Raw genomic sequence first — 26,867 nt, 5'->3', positions numbered from 1 at the left:
CCCCCCCCCCCCATTTGCTTTTCCTTCCCAGTGTTTTGACCAGAATGAGCTGTTAGAGTGCATCCGGAAGCTTGTGGAAGTGGAAAAGGAGTGGGTCCCATACTCAGCTGCTGCCAGCCTGTATATCCGTCCTACCTTAATTGGAACTGAGGTGTGAAACACTTTTTTTCCTCTGTTAACTTTAAGCATACGGCAAAAGACTCCATCCATAAAAGGAAATACGCAGCAATCGTTAGACACAACAATATTACAGTTCAGGGGCAAAATGGTTTTATGTTTTGCTTTTGAATTAGTCACATGTAGCACTACTTCACAAATTTATGTTGACCACACCACCACCTAGTGGACACATTGATTCAGAGCACAGAAAGCCATTAAGGATTGTAATGGCAAAATTTAGACTAACTTTGGTTTTGTACTAAAAGGATAGTTATTTGTGACATGTTAATGTATGCCTTTAAAATACTAATAATCCGGAGAGAACGTGAGGGAACAGAAATTTACATTGTAGATTTTGTGATTTCGTCTCATACCTCCATCTGACCTTAGTGAGATTTTGGAAGATTCTACCCAGTAAATTAAGATGGTGGTTCCAAGAGACTTTTAATAGAACTAAGAACAAGTTCTTGTGTCATTTATTCTTGAAGCCAGACAAACCTGACCTTATAAGAGGCTCCGTAGCAACTAGGTGTTAGTGTGTACTGAGTTTCATGTGACTGTGAGTCGAGCCTATAGTATTTATAAAGAGAATTAGAAACAAGGAGTTTATGAGTTTATTTTAATTAAAACTTTAAGGGGGGGTGGGGTTTTTTTTTAATCAGTGGCAAGAAAAAAACCTATAACAGTAGAGCATAGGACAAGGAAGCTAAAGAATGTATGGTTCCCAACTAGGCAAGTTACTCTTCTGCAATATCCACATATGTAAATAGTTACCATACATGAGCATTATGTCACATGTGTTCTAGGACTTCATTAATTTAATGCCTGTAAACTAGTTGCAGATTTTCAGATGGAAGGATCTCTTTAATAATTGGAATTTTTTTTTCCTGTTTTTATTTTTGGAAATTCTTTTGCTGTTGAGCTTTGTTTCAGGTTTGCCATCACATCTTGCCTTTCCACCATGCCATATGTTATTTCTGGGTTTAATGTCCTGCTAATCATTTATGAAAAAATAGCACAATTGGGAAACCCAGTCATGCCAGTCTTTTGAATGATCATGTAAGAATCAGGAAAAATATCAAGATCTCAGTTAGTTAATCTTGTTAGAAGTTTTGCTGAAGGAGTAAGGTAGACAGAAATCAAAAGAACCCTCTAAGCACCTGAGGAAGGCTTATTTAAATTTTCCAGTAGTTCCGTTATTACACTATTATTTTCCCTCCCACCTCACAGTTTAGCTTCCCGTGTTTTGCGTGCAGTGTTTTGCTTAGACCTTTGGTCCTAATGATTTAAGTTCAATAACATTTTTTCAATGGAGACATAATCTGAGACATCAAGGATGAGCTTGTTCTTTTTATGAGAGTGGTTTCTCTGAGTGGAGAGAAAGTAGTAACACATTCAGTTGCGTAGGAGATACCAAGAACCATGGGCAACTAGCTGTACATAACTCTGCTTGAGCAGGGGGGTCGGACAAGGTGATCTCCAGAGGTGCCTTCCAACTTCAATCATTCTGTGATTCTGTGCTCAGTCCTGAGCTTTGCAAAGAACAATATAGTTAAGCAGAGTCTCCTACCACAGGATTCAGACTTTGATCAGTGCCAAAGTTTTCACCTCCACCTTCAAGTATTGATGGTGATGATGTGAAGTGTGAGAAGCCACCCCTGAAAGAGAAAGGGAAAAGAAAGAAAGTGATACATTCCAGGTTATTTCCTGGAATGGTGCTGTTGTGTGAACAATTTCTAGCAGGCAAATCATTTTAGCTTGTCACACAGCCATTCACAGAGCCAGCACTTGACACTACTAATGCCAGTTCTAAGTGGCATTGGCTAATTCTTATCACTAATGCAGCTGACAGTGGTTCCTTAGCTGTTTTTATTGCTAGCAGTGGTCCTTGCCACTCCTTGCCCCAGAAGGCTTTGCAGGCTTCTACTGAGATTAATTCATATAATTATATAGTATCTTGTTAACCTAATTTCTGAATTCTCAAAAGCTTTAAACTATTTGAGAAGCTTAGGATAATATATAGACAAATGAAACACCTGTAAGTGAATAGTGACAGTATATAAAATTAGGGTTGTTATGTTGCTTGGATGGGGGGGGGAAGTTGTATAAATATTTTCTCTTCCTTGCAGTACTTTACATTGTCCTGGTAAAAGCACTCTCATGCTGTAGTTCTGAAAGCAGTGTTTCAAAAGCTAATTTTGCAGCATCTTATGTTTGGAGTGAAGTATACTTTTGATTTGTTTACATTCCATATTTTCAGCCTTCCCTTGGAGTGAAGAAGCCAACTAAAGCCCTACTGTATGTCATACTGAGCCCTGTGGGCCCTTACTTTGCAAGTGGAAGCTTTAATCCAATATCCTTATGGGCAGATCCGAAATATGTAAGAGCCTGGAAAGGAGGAACAGGGGACTGCAAACTGGGAGGGTAAGAAAACATAATTTTACATCTTCTACACAGCTCAAAAGATTTGTTTTTTAGTGAAGTATCTAATCCAGAAGAGGTATTAAATGTAGTGGTTAAACCACATACTATAAAAAAAATTTCAAAATTGTACTTTGCAAATACTGTTTATACAATTCAGTTGCACAATTTGTTTGGATATTACAGTCAAGTGGATTATTTGCAGACTCAATTTTGCAGCATCTCAAGTTGAGGAACTGGAGCTGAAAGGTGTCCATGTAATACTTTGGTCATTCCCCTTGCAGAAGTTGACACTAAAGATACCACTTCTGCGATGCAGCATTCAGTATAGCAGCCTGTTGCCAGCTGGGTAGTGAGCTGCACTGAATGCTGACCTCCTTCCTTGGCAGACTGTCCTGACAAGCCATCTACAGTTAGCTAGGGGAGCATGGGTGTTTAAGGGGAAGCATGAGACAATTATCTTTCTTGAGTTGACCATATTCTGGCAGTTTTGTGCTGAACTAGACCAAAGCACTAGTTAGGTAGAAACATAATTTTTAATGTCCAAGTACTTGATTTGTAGAGTGAAGCTGTTTAGGACTTGACTGGAGCAAGCAACGTGGATGTGGCTAAATAAATGACTTGATTATACATTCTTGGTCTTTGGTTTAAATGAGGCTGATTTTCTCTACCTGGGAATTTCTTTCCCAAGCAGGAAGTTAGTAGTTGTCAATTGCTGCTCAACTGAGCTAGCAGAATAATCAAAGGGCAAGGAAACAGCTTTCCTTTTTTCACTGTGATATTCTGAGCCCTTTACTCTTTGTGAGTTTTTGCTTAGTTTTAGTTATATATTATTTAATATTAATTTCTTCCTGTGTATCCTTCATACCTCAACTGTGAAGAAAGGCATAATCTGGAGTCACTACTTATTTGATTTGTGCCCAGACATGTGAAATTAACTCCAGCATTGGTCAGCACTTTTTAGCTGCTGACTTCGGGTCTTGATGGTTGGTTGAATATCAGAAGTGAAAGGGTTTTTCCCCCCTGCAAAACAGCTACAGAGTAAACGCATTCAGTCAGGTTCACTCTGGAAGCCAGTATTTTAGGAAATAGTTACTCCTCAAGGATATGAAATTCATCAAGGCCCATCTGCAGATCCTGTAGCTACTAGTTCTATGAATCTTTTATTAAAAAAAGAAATCACTCACCTCTGGTAATTTTTGTGTTCCAAGAGGTTCATCTGACATACAGGAGATGAGGTTTTGTTGGGGTTTGTTTTTTGGTTTTTTTTTTTAAATCATGAGCTGGGTGAGAATTGTTACTCTCTCTCCAGAATGCCAACTGCTAAAGACAAATGCTTTCCTAAGGTATCTAATCGCAAAGATTAGAATGTCCAGAGAATGGAACAAGATGTATTTTTAAGGCAATTTGGATGGATATGTTTTAGCTGTTGATGCTGTTCAGCTCTTCAAAGTTTTTGGGTTGTAGATACAAATGAACTAGTAAAATGCTAGTAGAGTACTTGCAAGGGAAATATTCCAGGGACAAGTAGTGACTGTGCAGAGCACTTGCTCATAAGGTAGATGTGCACAAACCTTGCACAGAAATGAGAAAATACCCAACCAGATCCTCAGAACTCTTTGCTCTTTCTTTTGTTTCTGGAAGGAATTATGGTTCTTCTATTTATGCCCAGCAAGAAGCCCTGGATTTAGGCTGCCAGCAGGTTTTGTGGCTTTATGGAGAAGATCACCAAATAACTGAAGTTGGAACAATGAATCTCTTTCTCTACTGGATAAATGAAGATGGAGGTATAGTAACATAAAACATGAAAACTCTAACAGAGTAGACATTTGGGACCATAATCCACAAAATTGTTATTGAAGTGCAGATCATAATCTTCTTAGTGAAGATGATTTAACAAAGGAAGTGTTCATTCTCTTCTGAATACCCATAGGTGACTTAGTTACACCATTGTGAAAGATAAGATTCTGGAGCAGCTATGAGTACTGCCTACTGATAACATACTAAGTCTAGCCATACACAAAGTCACACTACAGGTTTGGTGTCAACTCTAGCAGCATGATTGATCTTGAAGGAGGTGTTGTATCTGAAAAAGCGCAGACATACTAAAGACTCCTTACAGCTGTGTAACCTTTCAAGTTCTGTGGCTTTGGGCATAAGTGGCTCCCTTCATCACTCTGTGGCAAGTCAAGTTCCTGAAGCATAACCAAAAGTATTTCAGCATCCAACTGATGAAGCACTTGGTTCATTCTTTGAAGAGTTTGAAGTGTTGTTGAGTGGAGGGAGAGAGAGATAAACATTTCAGTGTTACACATCACTAATGTTCAAATGATGCTTTCAAGATAAACCATCATTCTTGAAGCTATTTTTGTACCCACAGTTATCTCTGAGCAACATACATGCTGATTAGAAAACTATCTAGTTAATGAGTATCTATTTAGGCATCTCAGAAACACCCATTTAGCATGCAAATATTCAGTGCTTGAGAAGTGATAGCTGTGCCTCAGAACTGGTTCAGAAGACTACATGACTCAGAGTCCTTAAAGGACTGAGCCAATGTATAGACAAGTGAATAAAAGGACACATCCTGACTTGCATGAGTGATGGCACTCCATGAAAATTAAGTTACTGATTTTTTACATGGCAGCAGATGCAGGGTTCAGACTCTGATTTTGTCATAGTGCCATGGATACCCTTGAAAACTGACATTTTTCTGACAGTGCTCAGGTGCAGTACAGAAGCAACATTCTGTGGGGACAACAGTGTGCTTTGAATATTGTAGGTAATGGAATCCAGGTACCAGTCTCCCATGTCCAGTGTCATTACTTGTTTTTTTGCAAAGTCTTCACCATTTTTGTAAGAACAAGGATGATACTCCCTCAGTGTTGAATGAGTCTGTGAAGTCTTTTGAATGAAACTATAAATTACAAGAAATCTTGTTGTTGTTAGAGCAGCAGTAGACTTGTCAGTGTAGATAGATGGCCAAATTCATGCCATGTGTAACTTTGCTGGAGAGACATGAAAATAGATTTTGGCTCATTCTGCCCAGGGAATAGACACAGAAGGGAGGACATAATTAGAAATCAATGTTCTCATTGTACTTAAACCAGGAATATGCTGGAATTATCCAGCTGCAGCACCGTACTGTTCCAAAGATCTGCCAATCACTGTGTTACCAGTGCACTACTGAATAGCACTATTGTGAGGTGGCTGTAGCAAACAACTTGTAATTCATGCCACCCAAGCTAAGTGTATACTGGCAAACCTGCCATTTCACATGATGTGGTCACTAACATCCTTGGAGTATTTCGGTGTTTTCCAGTGTGTTGATTAATGCATAATTTAAGATATCTTTGGTTGAGAATCACTCTTGTTGCCAATGTATGTCATCACATATCTGCCTATGGCTTTACATTGTGATTTAAAAAGTGTTTTCCATTATGTTCTGTCACTTCACAAAGGATACTTACTTAGGCTGTGGTTTTGTTTTGTTATGCAAATTATGCAGCTGAGAGAGGGATCTAACATAAAAAGAGTGAGGCAGAAATTGCAGATCATCATCAAAAGGAAAATGCCCTTCTTTGTATGTTCAGAAGTAGTCTGAACTGTTCTCCTTGATTTATAACAAATCAAAGACCCAGCCCAGTAAAGACTAGACTAAAGGACATATATGCTTCCAATGAGAGTAGGTTTTTCTTGCAAGCCTTTGCTATGTATTTTCAGTTACAGCATTGTGACTAAACATGAAATGTTGTCTTGGGTGGCAGGAGGAGCCCGGAAAAATGTTTCATTTTTAACATTGAGGAGGGAGTAGGGGAGGAAACTTCTCAATTTCTGGTAAAATAGCATGACATGCTCTGTGGTGATCTTGTATGCCCACTGATGCTCTATCTGAGGTTTATAATATGACCAAATCTGGGTCCCTGCTGTTGCATAAATACAGGAGTGTGACATCTCATTCATAAATAATATTTACAGTTTATGTTCACAAAGTAAAAATTTTGGTCACCCTACAGACCCTTCCACCTGCCTCTTCAGTGCGCATAACAATCCCAAGAAGCTGTTAACACTGAAAGTAATTTCCTTTAATAATACCTGTTCTTCTGCCTAAAATATAAGCTTGACTTTATGGAAAACCTTAAAATTTAAGCATATGTCTAACCTGAAGGTTGAGAACTATGAAATCTGTGTGCATTTTCTAAAAATGCAGTTTCTTCAAAATGATTTGGACCCATTTGGGCTCTAGTTCTAATTTTAACATTAAGGCATTGTGAATAGCATTCAGGCATTACTCAGTATTTTTGTGGTGTTATTAAAATGGGGATTAATAGTGTCCACTTCAATATAGCTTACATAAATTAAAAAACAAATATGTTGAAAGATTCTCTGGAACACTCAGGTAAAATATCAGGCAAGTTTGCTTAGTGTTCTATAGGTGGAGGGTTATTTGTGCTGCACAAGTGTCTTGTACAAGTAGACTATTTAACAGAATAAGGATTGTACTTTCTGCTCTAATAGAAAGCCATAGCAATAGCATGGAGGGGAGACAAGTGGATGAATGAGATGGCAGAAAAAGTGAAGGAGAGGAAAGTGACTGAGGAAAGTAAATTGTCAGAGATGCAAAGAGAGTGCTTGCATAAGGGGAGAGTGGAATAAAAGCCTGAGGGAAAAAAGGAGAAAGAGATAGAAATGTCCAGAACAAACTGGGAGAGAAAGTCAGCTGTTAATAATAGCAAGATCAGGGCTTTCTGGGTTCTCCGTGACTCTGAAGTTCATTTGGTATCAAATATATTTTGGTGAATTTCTCGGCATTGTTATAGCATGACTAGTACTGAAGGCATCCTATGTTTGGAATCTTATCTGCTCTATGTTCATAAATACAAGTGTGTAAAAATTGAAACTGTGTAATAAGCAAGACCTCATTTTAAAAATCCCCTGATGGAGTTTCATTGTTACAGCATGCCTATGCCATGCCTGGTGTAATAGAGCTCTGGACTGATAGTGCTATTACTATAACAGTAACAGTAGTCAACTGAAGAAAAACCCTGACATTTTCCTTCAAATGTCTTTCCCCCACTTTTTCTGCTATACATTTTAAGGCTTCTAGCCCATCAAAATAATTCTAAAGGCAAATGGAGTCTGAGCTCACAGTTTGTTTTTTTGGAGATGGACAAACTGATGTCATATGGAGCCTGGTTTGGCATCAATTCACAGAGAGGACAAGTTTTTTGGAATGCCATGTTGTATAGCATTATCATTTCTGCCGGATACCAGGGGAGCAGATGTTCCTTGGGTGGCCCCAGGCTGGTAGTCATCATATGTATGCTTGACAAAATTCTGCAGAGCAGGCTGTTTGAAACATTTTGAGACTCCCATGTCCTGTCTGCTCGGTGCTGTTTGGCAGCTGGTTTGTCCTGGCACTTTTTCAAACTAGTTCACATCAATTAAATATGTTGTTGAACTTAAACAGATCCTGGCCAAGATATGTGGCAGCATGACCAAACAGAGAACATTATCTGGTGTGTAGTCACAGTGTTTGGTATCAAGGTCCACATTATTTGAAGTTTTCTGTTAGAGAAGGGGACCGTTTTTATATGACTGGATCACAAATGTAGAATATCAAGTTTTCAGTTGTTCAGAACGAGGTGAGCCCTGTGGCTCATGGGAAGATTTTAAGTCCTCTTCTTTTGACAGTTGTGCCAGAATTAGGACCAGACATGGATCAAGATAAGGAGTGTTGCTAGACAGATTCCAAAAAAGAAAATCTATTGTTCCTGACTGTATGAGAAAGAAGAGACCACTGCTGTACTTAGGAGTCTGGGATAGTTAGGGAATGGCACTATTGGTTAGTCAAACCAGATCAGAATATATAGCCTGTTCTAGGTCAGCTTTTTTATACATTTTGTCAGCCAGTTTACATCTATTACTTATGTGTGTATGGATCCTCATGGAAGGAACATGGAAGGAACATGGAAGTACAGGTAGGAAAAACTTCTATTACAAATGAGTAAATACAGAGGTAGCTACATTAAAAAGTAACAGACATTTCCTGAGAGAATGGACAGTGAGTAGCAGATGCACTTAACAATTCCATTTATTTATCTTTCTTTTTCCCCATGCCACCCCAGCTCCCAAAGCCCCCTTTTGCAGAGCAAGAGAGAGCCCATGCTGTAGTCAGTACAGAGCTGTGTATGCAGTGGCTGACACGCAGTGTTTGTGCACAAAATTATCTAGCTGACTGTTGAAAATGGAGTATTATACAGCTGAACTCAACCTGTTCTCTCAGTCCAAGGATGAATACCCTCTTTCTCTCTTCCCAGTTGCAAGTTTTTCACAGGACATACAGAAACATTTTTAAGACAGCTTCTCCTTTGAGACTGGTTTAAACAGGCCTGGATTCAGTGATGTTTTGTGGGTAGGGATAAGGGAGCATTATAAAACCATGAAGATACATATCTTGTTCGTTTATGTGACTAGGTAAAAATGAATCAAAAGACATAATGGTTTATGGATTTAATGAGCAGGATAGTATACTTATAAGATCATGAAAAATAACGGATTCTCATTGGGAAGAGAAAATGGTTAGAAAAAAAATAGAAGAGTATTACTGGAAGACTGTAGATGTCTTCTCAGTGCAAATTTGAGACTGTCTTAAAAGAGCCTGGCTGTCTGAAGGAGACAGTATTCTCTGATAATACAAACCACTGAGTATACTGTGTGATGGTTTAATGAAAGTGATGGTTTAAAATGAGAAAGACTAATTTGATGCAAAGGTCAGATGGAAGAACAAAGACTACAAACTTCTGTGTTGTAATTTAAGTATTTATCAAGTATGGATTACCATTTATCTACTGTTTTATTAGTTATGTAAGGTGATTTATCTAATGTTCTTTTTCAAAAACAAACCAGAAATACAAGCAAACAAACCAAAGTAGTTAAACAATTTGAATTGTTGGTGCATTTGGAATTTTATTAGGGCTGCTCTTTTTGTATAAAAAGAAAACTAGGGGAAAAATAGGATGTCTAGACTAAGGCAAAAGGTGATCAAGGAAGTCTCCTGTCAAGATGGATTTGGCAAGGTTTCCACTGCTTTGCTTGTTCGTAAATGGGCCTCAAAATTTCTCGTCGATGTTTCATATTAATGCTACGATGTAGGTATACTGAACCCTATGTTCCTATATTAAGTAAAGCAGTTCAGGGAAAGTCATGCTATGCCCTGGGGTTATTAGGCATGGCTTTCCCTTGTGACTCTCTATTCTGATTTTGAAGACTGAGCCATTCAGTGGTTCCCAGTAGTGAATCCATAATACACAGGAATAAAACCTACTACTAGGCTTTAAGCCATGTATTTATCGATGTATTAAATATGTTTCTTCCCACTGAAGTGTACTCAAAAGTTTACAAACACGCAATAACAACTTATTGGAATTGAATTTGTGTAACCCGTGTTCTTATAGAACTCTGACAAATGTTGCATCTTACTGGGTAGGGATCATTCCTGACATAATTCGACTTCTTTTTAATTTTCTTATTTGGTGTAATATCAGTTTCTTTGGTTTTCAACCAGCATTTCCATTTCTCTTGTTTGACAGAAAATGAATTGGCAACCCCACCTTTAGATGGCATCATCCTTCCAGGAGTGACAAGACAAAGCATTTTGGATCTGGCATGCGATTGGGTAAGTGTTTAGACCTTGGCCATAATGGTTTCAACTACCGTGTTATCACATTGACAAAAACAAGCATTCCTGGTGCTCAGTATCTTGAAGTTCAACTGATCTGGTCAAATCCCTTAATTTAAATATGAACTAAGAGTATGCTAATTCATAGATTCCCAACAACATCATCAAAATACCCACACCTGTTACACAGAACAATACTAAGCTTGTTAAAGTAGCTCCATTTAGTATTTAACATGAAAATTCTCATCAAAACCACTTGTACCAGCTACTTAAAGCAAGGAAGCAAACAATTATTGAGCATGACCACAGCTATACTTCAGTCATCAGCACACTATTTCTCCACTTAGTTCTCCTGGTTCCACCCTTATTTCTAATAACTAGCATGTAGTCTAAAATCCAGCCACAGTCTTGAAGTCCTATGTCTTCTTCCAGGTTCCAGTTCTGTAGTGTAGCCATCAAAGTACTTATTTAGTCACTTGGGACTACCTTATATCTTGAAATGCAGCAAAATGTTCACTCTGCGTGTACTGTATTCAAAGGTTTTATTGCATTTTCGATAAGACTACAATACAGCTAAATGCTCATCAAGCCCAGTATCCTGTCTCCTGGTTTGGTCAGGCTTATGTTTAGGGAGGAGTAATAGGAGTAACAGAGGTGCGTGTTATTCTTTCCCCCTGGTATTAACTCAGCTTTCAACCACCTGTAGCTGGAAGAGTTCCTGAAATACAGTTCACATTTTTATCACTTAAATCTAACCTTCAGTAAAGAGAGCTAGGCATGTATTTTGTAGCGCATGTGTGCCACTTTTTGACACGCACTGAACTCTTATGCGTCTTTATTCATATTGGAACTCCCCTAGAGTAGATATATGTGCTCACTTCTCAGCACAGACAGATATTCCCAGTTTATAGGGCTTGTCTGTGAGTTACCAGACTCTCATCTCAGTCCTCTTGAATAATCAGGTGTCTTCTACTCTTCTTTCTGACCTCCATTCCCTAACCTAACTGAAATTCTGCTTACATAGTATCCATGCCTCTTTCTCCATATACTATCCTCTCCAGACCTAATCATGTTTTCTGCTGTTGTAAGCATCTCTGTTCCATATTACAAAGCTTGCATATAAAACAAGGGCTAATCTTTAGTTTGGTCTGATAGGACAATAAAGTCCACATAAATCCATGAAATGAAAATTTCAAAGTTTGATTTTATTTTTGTTCTTTAAACACATCCCCTCAATCAGTCACTACACATTCTTCAACACTTGTAAAACATAAAACACTTCCTATGTTAAGACTATCCGATGTGAATTGCTTTACTCATACCTGCAGTACAGTTATTTTTTGTATGTGACAGCTGTGTGCAGGCTACAGTGTGAAATTTCATCAGTGATTAAAGAAATATATCACATCTTATTGTCATTGCAGGTGGAATTAACAGAATGTATTTTGTTTAGGAATTGTCTGAGGGTGGGGTGCAAAGCTCTCTTAACATAATTGAGTAATTTTTGTACAAACTCTAGCATGCTAGATACCATGAGTAGTCACATCCTGTGTCACATAACTCATGACAAATTCTATTGTATTATTCCCTAATGCAATATTGATATTCTGTACCAAATCAGAGGGAAGTGCCATTTTACCATCAGCACTGTATCTCACAAGCCACTGGCTTCCATGAAGGTTATTCTTTGGATTAGAATTTATCATGTGTGATACTGGGAGGTTTGAAAAGATCACAGCCCAAACTTGACTGATAGACCCTAGGCTAGTAGTTGTAGTAGAAATGTTTCTACATAGGGGAAAAAAACAAAACAAACAAACAAACAAAACCAAAAAACACACCCCACAACTATTTTTAAACTTCTTACAATTTTTGTGGTTGATTATTCTTGTGCAGAGAGAATTTAAAGTGTCTGAGCGATACATCACCATGAGTGACCTGACAGCTGCCTTGGAAAAAAACAGAGTAAAGGAGATGTTTGGTGCTGGAACAGCTTGTATTGTATGTCCTATCTCTAAAATTTTGTATAAGGGCAAGGTAAGAAAATGTCTCTGTTTTTATTTCCCCCCTACCCCTTTCCTTCTTTCTTCAGAATTTTATCATAATTAATTGCAGCTGAAGCAAAACACAAGTAAGATAGAAAAGGAGTGCTGCCAGAGGCTCCTGGAAAGATGCACAGTATCAGTATGTTGTTTATCAAGTGAATTATTGCTATATCGTCAGAATAAAACTTTCCCTCATCTTCTGAGGTTTTTTTAATAGTTAAAATAATAAAATCTCCATTCTTGGGAAAAGGAAAAATAATTAAAATACAGTTCTGAGCTCCCAGCCTGTTTGAAAATATAGAAAAATACATTCTCCCACATTTCTTTTATTTGAACATTTTTTCTCAAGTTTAAGGCACCTGGGAAAAGTGAGGAGAGGAAAGACTTGCAAGGAACCAAATTTCTGAGCTACTGCATTCTTTCCTTCTCAAGTTCATCGCTTCCTCATCCCTCTTTGCAGGGAATTCAGTTCTAATAGAAGAGCTGTTTCAGGAGTGTGCACAGCTGCTTCCACCTCCTATACACCATATGGGAAATTTCTCCTGCACAGGTGGAATTCCACAGGCATTCAGACTGTTAAGCTAACGATGTCGTTTAGCCAGCACAAACTTAATTTGTATACTTTGAAATTAAATACTGTGTATAGTGTTATTACTCTTGCCTGTACAACATACCTTCCATTTTGGAAAGATCTTTTGGAAGTCTTAGATTAACCTTTGTTTAAAAACAGCCTAACAGTTCAACTAATCTAAGTTGATTAGCATCAGCATGCCTTCCTATAAAAAACTTTACAACAATCCTTGCCTACTTGTAAAGAGGGCTAGAAAGCTTGATAAGTATTTATTTAAGTTCTTGGTGACCCTAAGGTATTCATGTGTACAAGAAACTATTATTTCATGTTGTTCTCTCCATTCCGCCCCCCCTCCCCCTTTCAATGTCAGCATTTGCACATTCCAACTATGGAGAATGGACCTCAGTTAGCAACCCGTTTCCTCAATAAGCTGAGTGATATACAGGTAAGGTGCTTCCTCTTCTTTAAGCAGATAAAATAATAAAACGTGAACATTTGAAAACATCAGAAAAAATATTTTTAATAGTGGTGCTTTGGCACCATTATAAATTCATGTAGACTCTTCTGTTTGGTTTGGTTGTTCTATCAATTTTTTTTTTTCCCTTGAGAAAGTATGATATGGATGGAGAGTGATATATTTTTAACTTGTTCATCTTGGAAGCTGGATGAGAGTTGTAAGATATTACTGTTATCAGTGAAATCCAGTACTGATGTTATAGGTTCCTTTTGAAGGGAAAAAATAACATTATGCAGCATCTTAATAACCACAATCACAAATGAATATAGGCTAATCAGTAAAGAGATGGGTGTAGAAGTAAGCACTCACTGGGCACAGCCAACCGATCATTTCTGTTTCTCAGCATCTTTCCAATCACATGGTCACTTCTTGTTCTTAAAACTGTTCTTTACTCTGTGATTTGCTAAATATCAAAGTCTATTTGGAATCTGTGCTGGACCTCCATGCCTGGGCATAGCAGTCAATACCATTACAGGTAAAGACAATGAGCAGCATGTGATGGCCTTTCTTATTTAAGATGCCAGTTTTCTTTTCCTTTTTTAGTGTAGTTTATGGTGTGGGGGAATTGGGAATAGGAGTAGGTCTTGACAAGTTACAAGACCATTTATTTATAATCTGATAGCAGCTGCTTTGCAGTATTGACATGATTTTTTCAAATCAAGTCTGATGGTTACTGTTCTACATTTGTAGCTTTTTGCTAAAGATCTTCTCAGGTTTGGTACTAAAATTTTTATCTTCCTGCCAGTAAGCCCTGAACTAAGAATCTTCTTGAAAGATTATGAGATGTACTGTACCACATAACAACTCTATGAATCCCATAAAATGATCAGAACTTTGTAAGGAAGAGTCCTAAAATTGATTTTTCTTTCCATTTTACAGGCCCTTTACTAGTGTGTAGAAATAATCTCACAGAGATTTCTTCTGATGAGACTCCAGACAAAAACTACTCATGAATTGCAGTCTGCTGTCATATGTTGACCCACCTAAAATCCCATGACAAGCAGGTTCACTTATGTAATGTTATTTATTTAGCATTTTGTGCTATATTGCAGTCCAAGCGTAAATCCATTTCTATTCACTGCAAGTTTTTTTTTTTCATTGCTTAATTCAAGTAGGGTGAAGCAGTCTTAGACAAGGAGTAGTCAGGCTATCTCATATCATTTTGGTAGCTCTTCTGTACTCTTGTTTCTCCACATGTTTTTACCTTTCAAAGCCGCTAGTCTCCAGCATGACGGCTTCCCTGCCCTCCTAAGACTTGTAGCTCAAATGATGCAGCAAGAGCACTTAACTGCTCTCTAGGAGGAAAACATGGGATCAGCATCTCTTGTTCTTTAGAATAGTATTGGACATTCTGACTGCAAATCAGGGAGGAAATCAAAATTCCTGATATTCTGGTACCTTTGTGTTGGAGACTGAGCTAACTTTCATGGGGGCAAAAAGAGACACTCACCCATCATGTTTCTGTTTTATCAGCTGTACCAACTGTAATGGCTTGGGATCTAGGTCTTTCTCTTCAAACAGTAGGACTGATAGCTGTGAAGAAGCATAGGCATCTTTGGTTCTAGATTTTATTATTTACTGAGGGCATTTATTGCTTACTACTCCATGTTCTCAGCTCAGTTGCATCTAACATTTTTATCATCTTACTATAAGAATACACAGTAGCCTTTTTCCAGAATCCCACTACATACCACAGTTTTATTTCATCTTCCTCATGCCAAGTGCCTGATGCACCTCTCTAAAATAACAGTTGGTGTCCATCACTTTGTTTTTGTTTTCATATGTCCAGACTTATTTATTATACACGAATGTGATACACACTGATCATTGTTTCCATAGCTCTCTGTTCTGTATTAAAACCATATTGTTAGTATGTAATTTATCTATTTTTAATGTCTAAAACTAGTTGTGTAACTCCTGTGTTATCTTCTGATATCTAGGTTATGATTTTTCAGTATATCTTAGGGCCTTCAACAATTTATAATCAGTCTGAGTCTCCATCAATTCCTTCTAATTGCAGTCATGGAACAGCTCAGCATCAGAAAACGTTGAGGCCAGTTCTAGCACCTTGTTGTTATGTGTAGGAATAGATACTGCCTTAGCAATCTGTGTCATAAGACAAGCGTGTGCCTTCTCTAGAAGAATGGCTTGTGAAATCCAGAATTCTATTTCAGAAGACAACACTGGAAGATATTTCTTTCTCCCTTGGCCAATAGACAGTGAGTGGATTGTTAAGACAAATTTATCCAGCCTGCTCCCTGAGGCTTTCTCCCATGGTCTTCCTGCTCACCCTGCTTTTCCACCCCCACCCAAGGCTCAGGAGGAGGCTGAAAAGGTGTGGATTGCTTCTAACCATTATCTTTGTTGGACTTTTTTACTTTACAACTACGCATACGGACTTTTTCGTCTTTCAACAATCACATGTTTACATGCCAAGAGTAAATCCATCACTCCTGGAAAGTGCTGGACTACTATGTATATGTTTACTTCTGTGTTTTCTTTCTTCTTTAAAAAACACAGGAGAGTTAGAATACTTCATTAATAGAAATGTGATTTTAAAGAAAATGATGGCTGCTTCCTCTTTAAGAATCTATCTGTGGTTGCTGGCTGTGTTTCTGTACTTTTTTATCTGTGGAGAGATGAGCTCATATCCAAATGGAGCCCAGGTTGTCATACAGAAAACAATGCTGCAACACACAAAATGGAACATGTAATATTCTTAAAATATCAGGGGAGTTTTCAGGATCTTTCACAAAGATGTTTTATGTATTCTACAGGAGAGAAAAAAAAAAAGATCTCTTTGCAGTATCATTGGACTACTGTCATATCATTTGGACAGGATGAGGTGGTTATTCCAAAGAACATTCAATTCCTGAAGAATAAAATGCAATGGAAATACAGCCAATCACATCTTTGGTCGCTGTACTGTTCTGTTGCCTCAACTAGGGCAATGTATCCATCTTATGTGGGACAATGGACATTTGTAAAAAAGTAAAATTTCTCAGTACCAATATTGTCCTGCATTTGAAACTGTGAACAAGAGGTGCAAGGCTCCATATCCAATATCATTATACTGATTCCCTTGTGTAAAATGTAGTATTTTTTAACATTTTCAGATTTTCTTCATTATTGTGTTTCCAAGTCTGTTTTCATGCTGCTCATTGTTCTTTTGCAAGTCTTCTGTGTTCAACAGGATTTCTTTTGATTTGAACAGCTGTTCAGTGGAACTAGAGCTAGAGTGTCAAATTAGAAACTCATGGGCAGAACTGATTCCATTTCTCATGCCAGTTGAGAGAGGCAGTAGCAGCAGTAAGATATACATTTCCCTTCCTATCACTGAGTGGAAACCACGATTACTAAAAACTAATAAAGATTTTAGATTAAACAATTTACATTGTATACAGTAATGGTGTGCTCACGAATGAATTAGTCATAGTACACTATCTTCTATAACCACTTGAGTTAGAAGATTTAGAGATGAGATTCTCTCTGGGAATATGCTCACTGAAATACCACTCAGATATTTTTGTGGTTTTCAATTTCATGCTTTGAGAATAAACAAGCTTTTTGCTATACTCTTTAAAGTGTAGATCAGATGCAACTTGGAAAGGATGGATAGAAGGCAAGATATATTGTTTATACTACATTATATCAAATACATTTAAACACTGCAATCAAGACATCAGTGAACAGACATTTAGACAAAAACCCTGTCTTTCTTATAGTTGCATAATCTAAATGGGTAGGCCAGCGGAAAACAACCAGGGAAGGAGAGTGTATGTGTTAATTTTTATAAAGCAGGACCTCTGGTGGGGGAAAAGAGGGATGGGATTGACTAGCCTGAGGTCACAAATTCTTTGACAGAATCAGAAAAGGAAGGTAAATCTGGCTTTATTCTGGAATGAAAACATCTTGATTGTGGTACAGCATCTTCATTCCCCTTTTAATTCTGGAAGCAAGTTGAAACCATAGTCAAATGGCAACTCAGACCAACCCTTGCAATTTCTGAAGTCCGTTTCACAGCATTAGATGATACTACTACCTAAAGCCAGCAAAATTTACAAATAATTCCCTGGCCTTTGTCTGCTTTTGGATTTGGGGGAGGTAGGAGTGCCATCTTTTCTCTGAGAAGCAGTGATATGAAGGTCAAAGACATCTCTTTTTTTTCTCTCTTTGCTTCCATCCTCAGCAAAATTTCCTCACATATGAGGGTAATCCAGTGCTTTGTGGTTAAACTAATGATACATCTGCTTTTCCTTGGATAGAGTTCCCAAGGCAACCATGCTGACACCTGGGAATGTAAGATGGAAATCCTTTGAACAAGTAAATCATTCAAGGTCCTGTGTAGCACCATACCAGTGCTTAGTCCACCACATTGCAGACTGCAGAATGGTAGCAGCAGAATTAGTAATGGAAAAAAAAAAAAAAAAAGTAGATGTGATACATATGGAGGTCATTTAGAGACTTTACCTGCTGAAGTAAAGAGTAAAACACAGGCACACTGAACATCATTCCTTTGTGGATCTAGAAGTGTGGTTTTCTGGTTCATCCTCATTTGGAGCTGTTGTCTTTTCCCTGTTTTAATGTCCCTTTATCTCTTTTTCTGCTGATGCAGAACCTAGATTGGAGGAACTTTCCTTTTGTCCTCTCTTGAGAAATTATCAAGTGATCTTTTCAGCCTACATAAAGACACTAAAACCAGTCTTTATTCCTTTGTGAAAAGTGTTTTCAAACTCCCTGAACATGGTACTATGAGGGAAAAGGCTACCAGCTTACTTCTGCCACTAGTCTGTCCACCTCTGCTTTACTTACAGACTTGAGCCATATGTGGGGTTTTGGGGCTCACTGGAGCATTGTTTACAGCACTGGTGACAAAGAACTTTAGAACATGGAGCCAGTTTAACAATCAAAAGTGCTTCCTTGGGACTGTATCCTCCCCTGGAAAGGATACAGCTCCATGTGGTAGGTTACCTTAATTTCTGCCTGGTGATCCTGTTGGTTTGCATATGGAAAGATGACTTGTTTTATGTGGGTTATAATTCTCTCTAATTGTACTCTGTGGTATTTGTGATGGTTTTTGTTTCACATTCAGTCAGAATCCTGCAATAAAAAGCCACTTTGAAAATAAAAATAAATACAACCAAATGTGTTTGGTTTTTGGAGCTTGATCATACTTATGAATGAATTAGTGAACTGACCTCAGGGAATAATTATATTAAATTGATGGAAGGCTCTAGTGAATCAGTACTATTCTGGATCATCTCTAGTGAGTATCAGTATCATCCCTTCCTAGTCTACTTATTGGAAGATGAATAAAGCTTTAAGCTGCCTCTAGGCTTTACTCAAATCAAAGACAGAAATAAAGGCATAAGAAATAATGTAAACTACTATCAGTGTTGTGTATATGAATCTTTATGAGGATAGACCTAAAAAGTTATCATAATTGTGCACTGTTACTTTTAATTTTTATTCTTAAACTTCATTTTTGCTTCATTTCAGTATGGAAGAGAAGACAGTGATTGGGCAGTGCTGGTATCGTGAAGGTGGAAGAGTTCAGACCCTCCAGACACAACAGACATGAATAAAGACAACTTCTGTGGCTGACTGTATAGTGTAGTTTCTGAGTCAGTTTGATCCCCAGGATGATTGTTTCCACAATCCAGCAAATGTGAACACAATCATTTTGATTTCTACTATAAACTTGTTGGTAGAAGCCTGTCTTCTTGGTAGAGGTGCTAAATGTTCGCAATAGAACTTTCCTAATGGTTTTCTTAGTGTCTCCTTGTGTCTTGTGTACAGTCTGAAAACTTGTAAAATGCTCTTCAACTGTTCTTCCATCTGGTTTAACTGCCACCGCCAGCAGAGCACATTGTCACATAACACAAAGACCTTGCCTGTTAGCTGTCCATAGGGTTCTATTGCCATTTTTCTGCCTTTTGCTCTGTGTTTGGGAAACAATCAGGTTTAGTCATACGCTCTTTCCTTTCATACTCTCCTTGTATGATATATTGCTGAGTTTGCATAGCTCTCTAGATCCCCTCATGCACGCTCTGTCAAATAACAGTTCTGTTCTTTAGGCCAAAATTATCTGAGATGATCTAGCCTGCAAGATGCTCCCTGTTGGCCTATTGCCTTTTCTTCCAAGGGATATGCAGTGGCTGCTTGGACAATGCATACCTCTAGTAGTTGAATACATCCTTCCATGTATGACTTATAGGACTTGGTCATGCCCTGATAAGGCAAGAATTACCCTTTGTCTGACCTAGCACAGAGCTGGGCACTGTGGACACAGTGTTGCCTTCCAGGTGAGTGTCTAGAAAATAAGATTAGACAACTGGCTGTGAAAGTTGGACCACTCTTCACAGGAACCAGATCTTTAGGTTGAGGAATTTCTTTCATCATCCAGTCACCTAATTCAGATCAGCAAAATGTTCTTCTCCCCTTTACCACTTGTTGTGAAATGTATCCAGCTTCTGTTGACACGTGTACTTTAATAGGGCCTTCCTATTAAGCAACAAGCTATGTTGTCCACAGAAAATATCTAGCACAAGAAGGAAAGAATTTCATTCAAACCTTGCTTTTCTTTTGACTAAGTACATACTTCTTCATATACTTCTACTCTCTCACATGCAGTCTTGATACTATTTGGAAGCAATACAGAGCATGTAGCCCATAGTTAGGGAAATAACTTCTGCAAATGTTCACTAACAATCATACTGTAATATTTATTAGCTTTCTCTTTTTGCACACAGCTTTGTCGAACAGCTTTAAGATATCACTTGCCAAAAAGGATGACTATATTATGTATCAATGTTCCAAAGTGCTACTTCAGTGTAAATCTGGTGGAACTTTATTGACACTAATGGAGCACTATAAGAAGTGGAATATTTATTGCCATAGTTTTCAATAGAGGTGCACCAGTATTAAGGGAAATATTTAGTGCTTTACTTTTTTTTAATACCCAACAGTATCTCTCCCATGCTTTATAAGTCCTTTATAGTTACTGGCACTTGTTAACATAGTTTAAAAAGGCAAAATATAACTTCTAACAGACCATCCATGCCTTACACAACTGCTAAAAGGTAGCTTTATGGCTTTCCTCTTTAATTTTGGTCAGATTTTAAATACAACCCTACTTAGCCATCACTTTCTTTTGCTCCCTCAAATCACGATTTTACTATCTTTCACTGCAATCTAATCTGATCTTTTAATGAAGAACAGTTGAAGGATCTCTCTGACAATGTAACCATTGTTAAAATATGTTGAATTGTTTTCTCTTTAGAATACAACTGCAAGCACAAAATGTTGTAGCAATAGTACAGCGTGTCTGCTTTTCTGGCCATTTGAATCTGTATTGTGTGCTGGTCTTTGTTCAGTATCTTGCTATGTATTATAAGATGCTGGTAGTCTTTCTTTTTATTTAAATAGATGGGTGAAAAAATTAACATGGGGCATATGTCAAGATGCAATGTGGGGTAGAGAGTTTTATTCAATGAGACAAGACTAATGAGTGCCTTTAACTAGAGTGTGGCATGGAGCTCTAAAGATTATGTAATGAGCAACCACATGTGACTTCCTGTTACTGAACTATCTAATCTGCCCCATTATGTTTGCCTCATCTTTAGCAGCAAAAGGAAAAGCGGAAATATCTAACTTCAGATACATGGCAAAGTGGTTGTATGGTAACATCTCAGGATGTTCATATAGTTGACAGATACCATATATCAAAAATCCCCATGAAGGTATCATAAGGGCCAGTTAGAAGAATTATTTTACTACAGTGTAAATCTAAAAGTTGTGTAAAACTGTCCTTAAATTGGATGCAAGTAATTTAATGTGAAGAAACCAGGCAATTTCATTTACTGTGGTTTGCATTCTTTCCTGCACTCACCAGAGAGACACCTTTCCTTTTACTGCATGTTTTGAGTTTATGGAGACAAAGATGAAACTGGAATGACCCCCAGAAATGCTTTTAGACTTTTCTAGCAGAGAAGAATGAAAACACATAGTGTGTATGTGTTAACTGTTGTCTTTAACATCTTGGTTAATTGCTTTATTCTGTCAACTGAAAATTGTGCTTGTTTTTTAAATAGGATCCAGGTGAATAGGTTCTAGATTTTAAAATTTAAAACCTAAATAAGGGAGCTGAGGGGTCAGTACAGTACAGGAAATTCTGCTGACATTGCATGCTGTCCTACCCTTCATTCTGCCACTGCTTTTTTATCCTGTTAACCAAAGGAAAGAAATAATATGTGTAAATAAGAGTGAGTATTTGGTATTGCATTCTCCCTATTTTCGCCTCTACAATTTAGGAGAGAACTGTGGCATTCCCTGAGCTAATAATAGATTGTAAAAGAACATCTGCACATCTTTTCTCCATGTGCCCTATTTGTTTAATTGCCACAGATTGACATAGAAAGAGTATGTTACATCATAGCTAAGCAATTATCCATTCTTCATCACTTAGTTATGGTTCCGCTAATTGATCATTTAAGACATAATATAGTCTAAAATTAGGAACATTTGAGACTGTTCAAAAAAGATCAACAAATTAATATTGTTGTGTGATATTTGCATAATTGGCTGCTATTATTTAATGTTTAATTGGGTTGATCAAATGAGATTCAGCCTTTCACATGCTTATGTTTTACAAACACTGATACTTCAAAATTATAATAATGAACTCTAATTTTTGTATGTTCTTTCTTCTCTCCTACATTCTTTTGATTATTATTTTCAGTATTGAGCATGTCCTTAATTTTCTGTTTGGTGAGCATGATTCATACATAGGAAAGAAGTCCTTCAAATAAGAGAACTTTTCATGAAACTGGCATTTCATACAAGCTGTTCTGATGCCAAGCATTATGGCTTCAGCAACTGGCATTACTTAACTAGATTCTTAACTGCAATGAGTGCAAATTCGTTCAGAATTTACAGTGACAGACTCTGATGAGAATGCTAATAAAGGTTCCTGCTTGGGGTAGATAATTTGTTCAGTCTGTAGCAGTGCAAAGCAAACACGAATTTTCTGGTATATAGAAGGGAAGTCTGATAAGACCAAAAGCAAGATAGTGAGAGATATCTCTACCCAGCCATTGTTTACCTGTTCAACTATCTAAAGCCAAAAAGCAGTTGTCCTCCACTCCTCCTCTTTCTAGGTAAACTGTTGTTCAGTGTTTGCCTAATTCAGCAGAGATATTGTTGAGTGTCTCCTGTATACTTAATTTTATACTTATTTTTCCTCAAGCGTGAAGAATGGTAATTTGGAAAAATGTGATATTTGAAAGAGTAATTTGGAATGCATGTTATTTGAAGTGTCTGCCTAATACATGGTCTTCCAAGGAGGTAGACAGAAAAACAGCTGGGACTGATCTCATAGCTGCCTAATTAGAGGAGGAACCCTCTTGAATTCAGTGGCTTCTCCAGAACAATCTGCATAATCTCAACAGATTGCTTAGTGTGAACTGTCTGTTGATAGTGCCTTGCTGTCAAATAGAATACAGAGATGGTAGCACAGCCTGCCAGACTATGGCACATAGGCTCTCTCTGCATGGGATTCACCCTACTCATGGTGAGTTTTCATGCTCTAGTTGACAGGCTCATATACTGCAAAGTGTGCAGGTATAAATGATGGCTGAGCATGCCCTGAGGTGGGCTGTTCCTTGCTGTCTTTGTCTCCCTTCCACACAGACTTGCAGCCCCTTCCCCAGCCTCCTATCATGATGTCTCTTAGTCTCATATCTAAAAGTGACCATTTAAGCAAATTTTGCATTCTTTGTCCTTTCACAATAGCAATAGTGACAGTTTAAAAAAAAAAAAAAAAAAGTGAAAAAGTGTTTTATTCATCTTGCAGGTGTTCAGGGATTGGAATTGCACTTTACCACCTGCCAATATAATGCCTGAACAGATTGCCACTGGCTTTGTGACCCTGGAAAAGTTATCTAACCTCTTTGTAAGTGTGTAGTAGTAGTAGTAGTACTACCATTTATACCACTTTTCACTCTAATCCAAACTTTTGCATAACAAGTTATTTTACTACAGATCAAATAAGATTTCCAGAAAGCTTTTTAAGCAGCAGGGGAAGATGCTGTGTAAAGTCCATTATTTCAAGGATTGCTTTAGAATAGAAGTATCTTGATTACACAGGAGAAAAATGTTATTTGCATGAAAAATACATTTAAGGTTTGCTGTATGAACCCATAAACAAGTAAAATATGTAGTTCAGAATATAAAGTAGCATACAGAAAAATCTTGAGACTTCACTTCTACCTCTCAAACAGTACTATCTTATTTAGAAGTGATTCTTGAAGGAAGCATTGTACCCCAACAATGTAGACTCATTAGATTACAACTGTTCTAGTGGTACACGTTGTCATGTAGCACTGAGACAGACTTCTTTATCAGTCAAATACAAATTTTCTAAACTGCAATACTGAGCAATGAGACGTGTCAGAGAGCTGTGTTTTACTCTATTTTGTCACTATCCTCAACATCTGGAAAAATAATTCATAGGTCCTAAATCATTTAAGTTAATTAACTTCTTAATAAGTATTGGTATTTGTGGTCATAACAGCAAAAGGGAGTATTGCATCAGTATAAAAATACTGTTGTAGCAATCCTGTCCATGTCTTGCTTTGAGTATGATGGTTATTAATGGGAATTCCAGGATATTTTCCCTGACCTTGCAAAATCTGGGTACCATCTATATAGAACAGTTGGCAAATATATCCCCCAACTCCATAAAAAAAACCCTAATTTAGCCATTACCTTGAGCTAGAACAGCCAAGTACATTAGGACTTAGTGGGTGTGGTACAATACTGAATTAGAATAGTCAGGCCTTAGATGTGGAACAAAATTTTGGAATTATTAGCTCAGATAGAAATAAATCTTGATAAGCACAACCAAATTTACTAAAAATAATGGTGTTTAAATTTGCTACTAATAACAGTATGGCTAGATCCTCATTCCTCTCTCTGAATATGAATTTATACTGTTAGTTTATCTTAAAACTTAATTTATTGTGTCTGATTTTTAATACAATTCTGAATTCTCATGCCCTGCTTTAAAAAACAAGGCTTCTTCATAGGAAGATCTCCAGGAGTATTTAAGATCTTGATACAGAATTTTAAAGTCTTTAAAATATCTGCTGGATAAAGATAGGGTAGAAAAAGAGAAGACAGCTTTGTGGAAATAGTTAGCTACAACATTCTAAATGGTTTTCCAACATTGGTCATTTTTTCTTTTTACCAAAGAAGTATGCAGGGAATAGTAGATAAAATAAGAGTAGTGCTTTTGTTTTCTAAGCAAGAGCTGGGAAAGTTCCTAAGAGCTGGTTCTCTTAATAATGTCAACTCTTCATAGTACTTGATTCTGGCAGGCTTAGAGCAGTCATTGAAGTGTGAGATGGTGGAGCTCAGAAGTTATCTTAGGTGGTACTATACTGCAAGAACAGATTTTCTTTCATTTTCTGATCAAAGTAATCAAGATGTGAACATGGAATCTTTTAAATTTTAAAGCTTTTATAAAAATTTTGCTTTTCATTCTAGAATTCTGATACAGTATCACTGAACTATTATCTTAAACTATCATGTCTCTGTAGCTTATGAGGAGAAATCAGTCTTATTCTTTATGTAATCACCTTCTTCCTGTATGCCAAAACTCCATTGTGATTTGGTCATCACTAGAATTGTGACTTCTTCAGGTGAAATAACAGGGTTTTTTTCTCTACTATACCCTGCTAGTACACTCTCGAGTATTTAATAAGTGCATGCAGCAAATGCCAGAGCAAACAGTAAAGTGAAAAGTCTTCTGTTTCCAGAACAGTTACACTAAGGAATGAGAGTAAAATTACCCAAGTCAGTCAAGACAGATCAGAAGAACATCATTACCATTCTCATTCAGTCCAAAACAGAGTCTACCTGGGTATACCAAGTATATACCAGGATAGTAGATTTCTATAACTATTTAAGAATGCTCGTATTCAGTTGCTTAAACACCTACATCTGTGCCTACATTTTCATAACTTGGGCCCTAGTATCTTAAGTGAAAACTGAAACACACTGTTATATGTCATGAAACAGTAAATTATTAGATTAAAATAAACAGGTAATGCTCCAGATCATCTAAGAGTGAGAAAATGTTTCCTACAGGTCAATGGCTTATTCTGTTCCCATAATTTGTATGCATTTTCTAATGGCCCAGTAGTTGACTAGAACTGCAAGTAGGAGACAAATATATAATTAACTCTAGTCCACAGTCAAGATTGTTGACAAAGATTGAATCTATTCCCTCCATCTTCTGCGGAGATGGCATGGACTCTAGCTTGGCTACTGTAGTAGAAGAGTGACTGAATGTAGAGGTTCTTTGCTATGATGGAGACAAGTTTTATCTGAAGTTATTTGCAGATAATTTCTGTTGAAGCAGTAAATTTGGAAAGACAGATGTCCCAATCTACCTGACCTTCAAGGCATTTAGAAGGGTTCAGTAGTATTTATTGGAATTGTAGCATATAAACAGTGGGAAATTAACAACTTTAAGAGGGAGAAGTAAACACCTCTGAAGGGTCTCTGTTTTCTCAAATGTTAAAGTTAACTGGGTATTTTACAATGATGTGAGCATATAAAAGCACTAAAGGACAGATGTGTGAAAAAATACTGGATAAACTAAAGGAAACCCTACCTCATTCTTCTCTAAAGGTTTTGTAGAAGCACAATTAAGCGCTCCTAATGGCATTGTTATGTACAGACCATCTGGCACGAAAGAAACACTTTATATTTTTATGTCTATAAATCCTGTAATAACCGTATCTTGCTAGCAGTGGAAACAGTCTATACTATTTGCAGTTTTTCTCATCAAATCTGTAATTATGCAATGTTTCTGTCTCCAATAAAGGAATTTAATGGGCACCTGTTTGTGACATGTTATGAAATCATCACTGTTGAGTACAGCTAACTAAACATAATTATCCCATAGATGGGAACTGTTACGAAATACATTCTTGAAGGCTGGATTAAAAGGAAAAAGTATTACTGAATGAAGTGTGGCATTTAAGAACAGCAAAGCAAGATGTAAGTGGTGAGAGATAAGCTAACTCTATAGTCAAAATGCAATATTCTGTATTCTGCCTATATTCTGCCTTCTGGCTTCCACTGAAGTCTAAGGATATGACACTCAGAGGAGAGGGAAGAATGAGGCCTTAAAAATGGCAGACACACATCTACCCTGCCAAGCCTGGAGGCTAAACCAGTTGTTTCACTTACAGTAAAATGCTGCACAAATCAAGCAGCAAAACTACCTACCTGCTAACCATGTTTTCATGAAACAACTTAAACATGCCAGGACTATGTAGCAGTGATTGAACACAGCCCCCATTCCAAGGATTTTGGGGTGATGAACTCAAGGGAGAGAAGAAAGCCAGAAAACAACTTTATACTTTTAGCGCTTACTTCACAGGGCAGTTCTGAATAGTCATT

The 26,867-nt window shown here is 37.4% G+C and overlaps 1 protein-coding gene across 2 annotated transcripts in view; it reads left to right on the top strand.

The window, feature by feature from the left end:
* Window positions 1-26,300, top strand: part of BCAT1 (branched chain amino acid transaminase 1) — a 63,460-nt gene extending 37,160 nt beyond the window's left edge. For both annotated transcript variants that reach the window (XM_026864300.1, XM_026864293.1), the window contains 7 exons: window positions 32-151; window positions 2,420-2,583; window positions 4,225-4,367; window positions 10,173-10,258; window positions 12,158-12,298; window positions 13,248-13,322; window positions 18,894-26,300. In XM_026864300.1, the coding sequence (XP_026720101.1) occupies window positions 32-151; window positions 2,420-2,583; window positions 4,225-4,367; window positions 10,173-10,258; window positions 12,158-12,298; window positions 13,248-13,322; window positions 18,894-18,935 (771 nt within the window). In that variant the 3' untranslated portion in view covers window positions 18,936-26,300. The remainder of the gene's footprint in view (window positions 1-31; window positions 152-2,419; window positions 2,584-4,224; window positions 4,368-10,172; window positions 10,259-12,157; window positions 12,299-13,247; window positions 13,323-18,893) is intronic.
* The last annotated feature ends 567 nt before the right edge of the window (window positions 26,301-26,867 follow it).

The sequence above is a fragment of the Athene cunicularia genome (genome assembly GCF_003259725.1).
Source record: "Athene cunicularia isolate RWA chromosome 1 unlocalized genomic scaffold, athCun1 chr1_part2, whole genome shotgun sequence".
NCBI lineage: Eukaryota > Metazoa > Chordata > Aves > Strigiformes > Strigidae > Athene > Athene cunicularia.
This window is presented reverse-complemented; position numbering and strand designations above follow the sequence as displayed.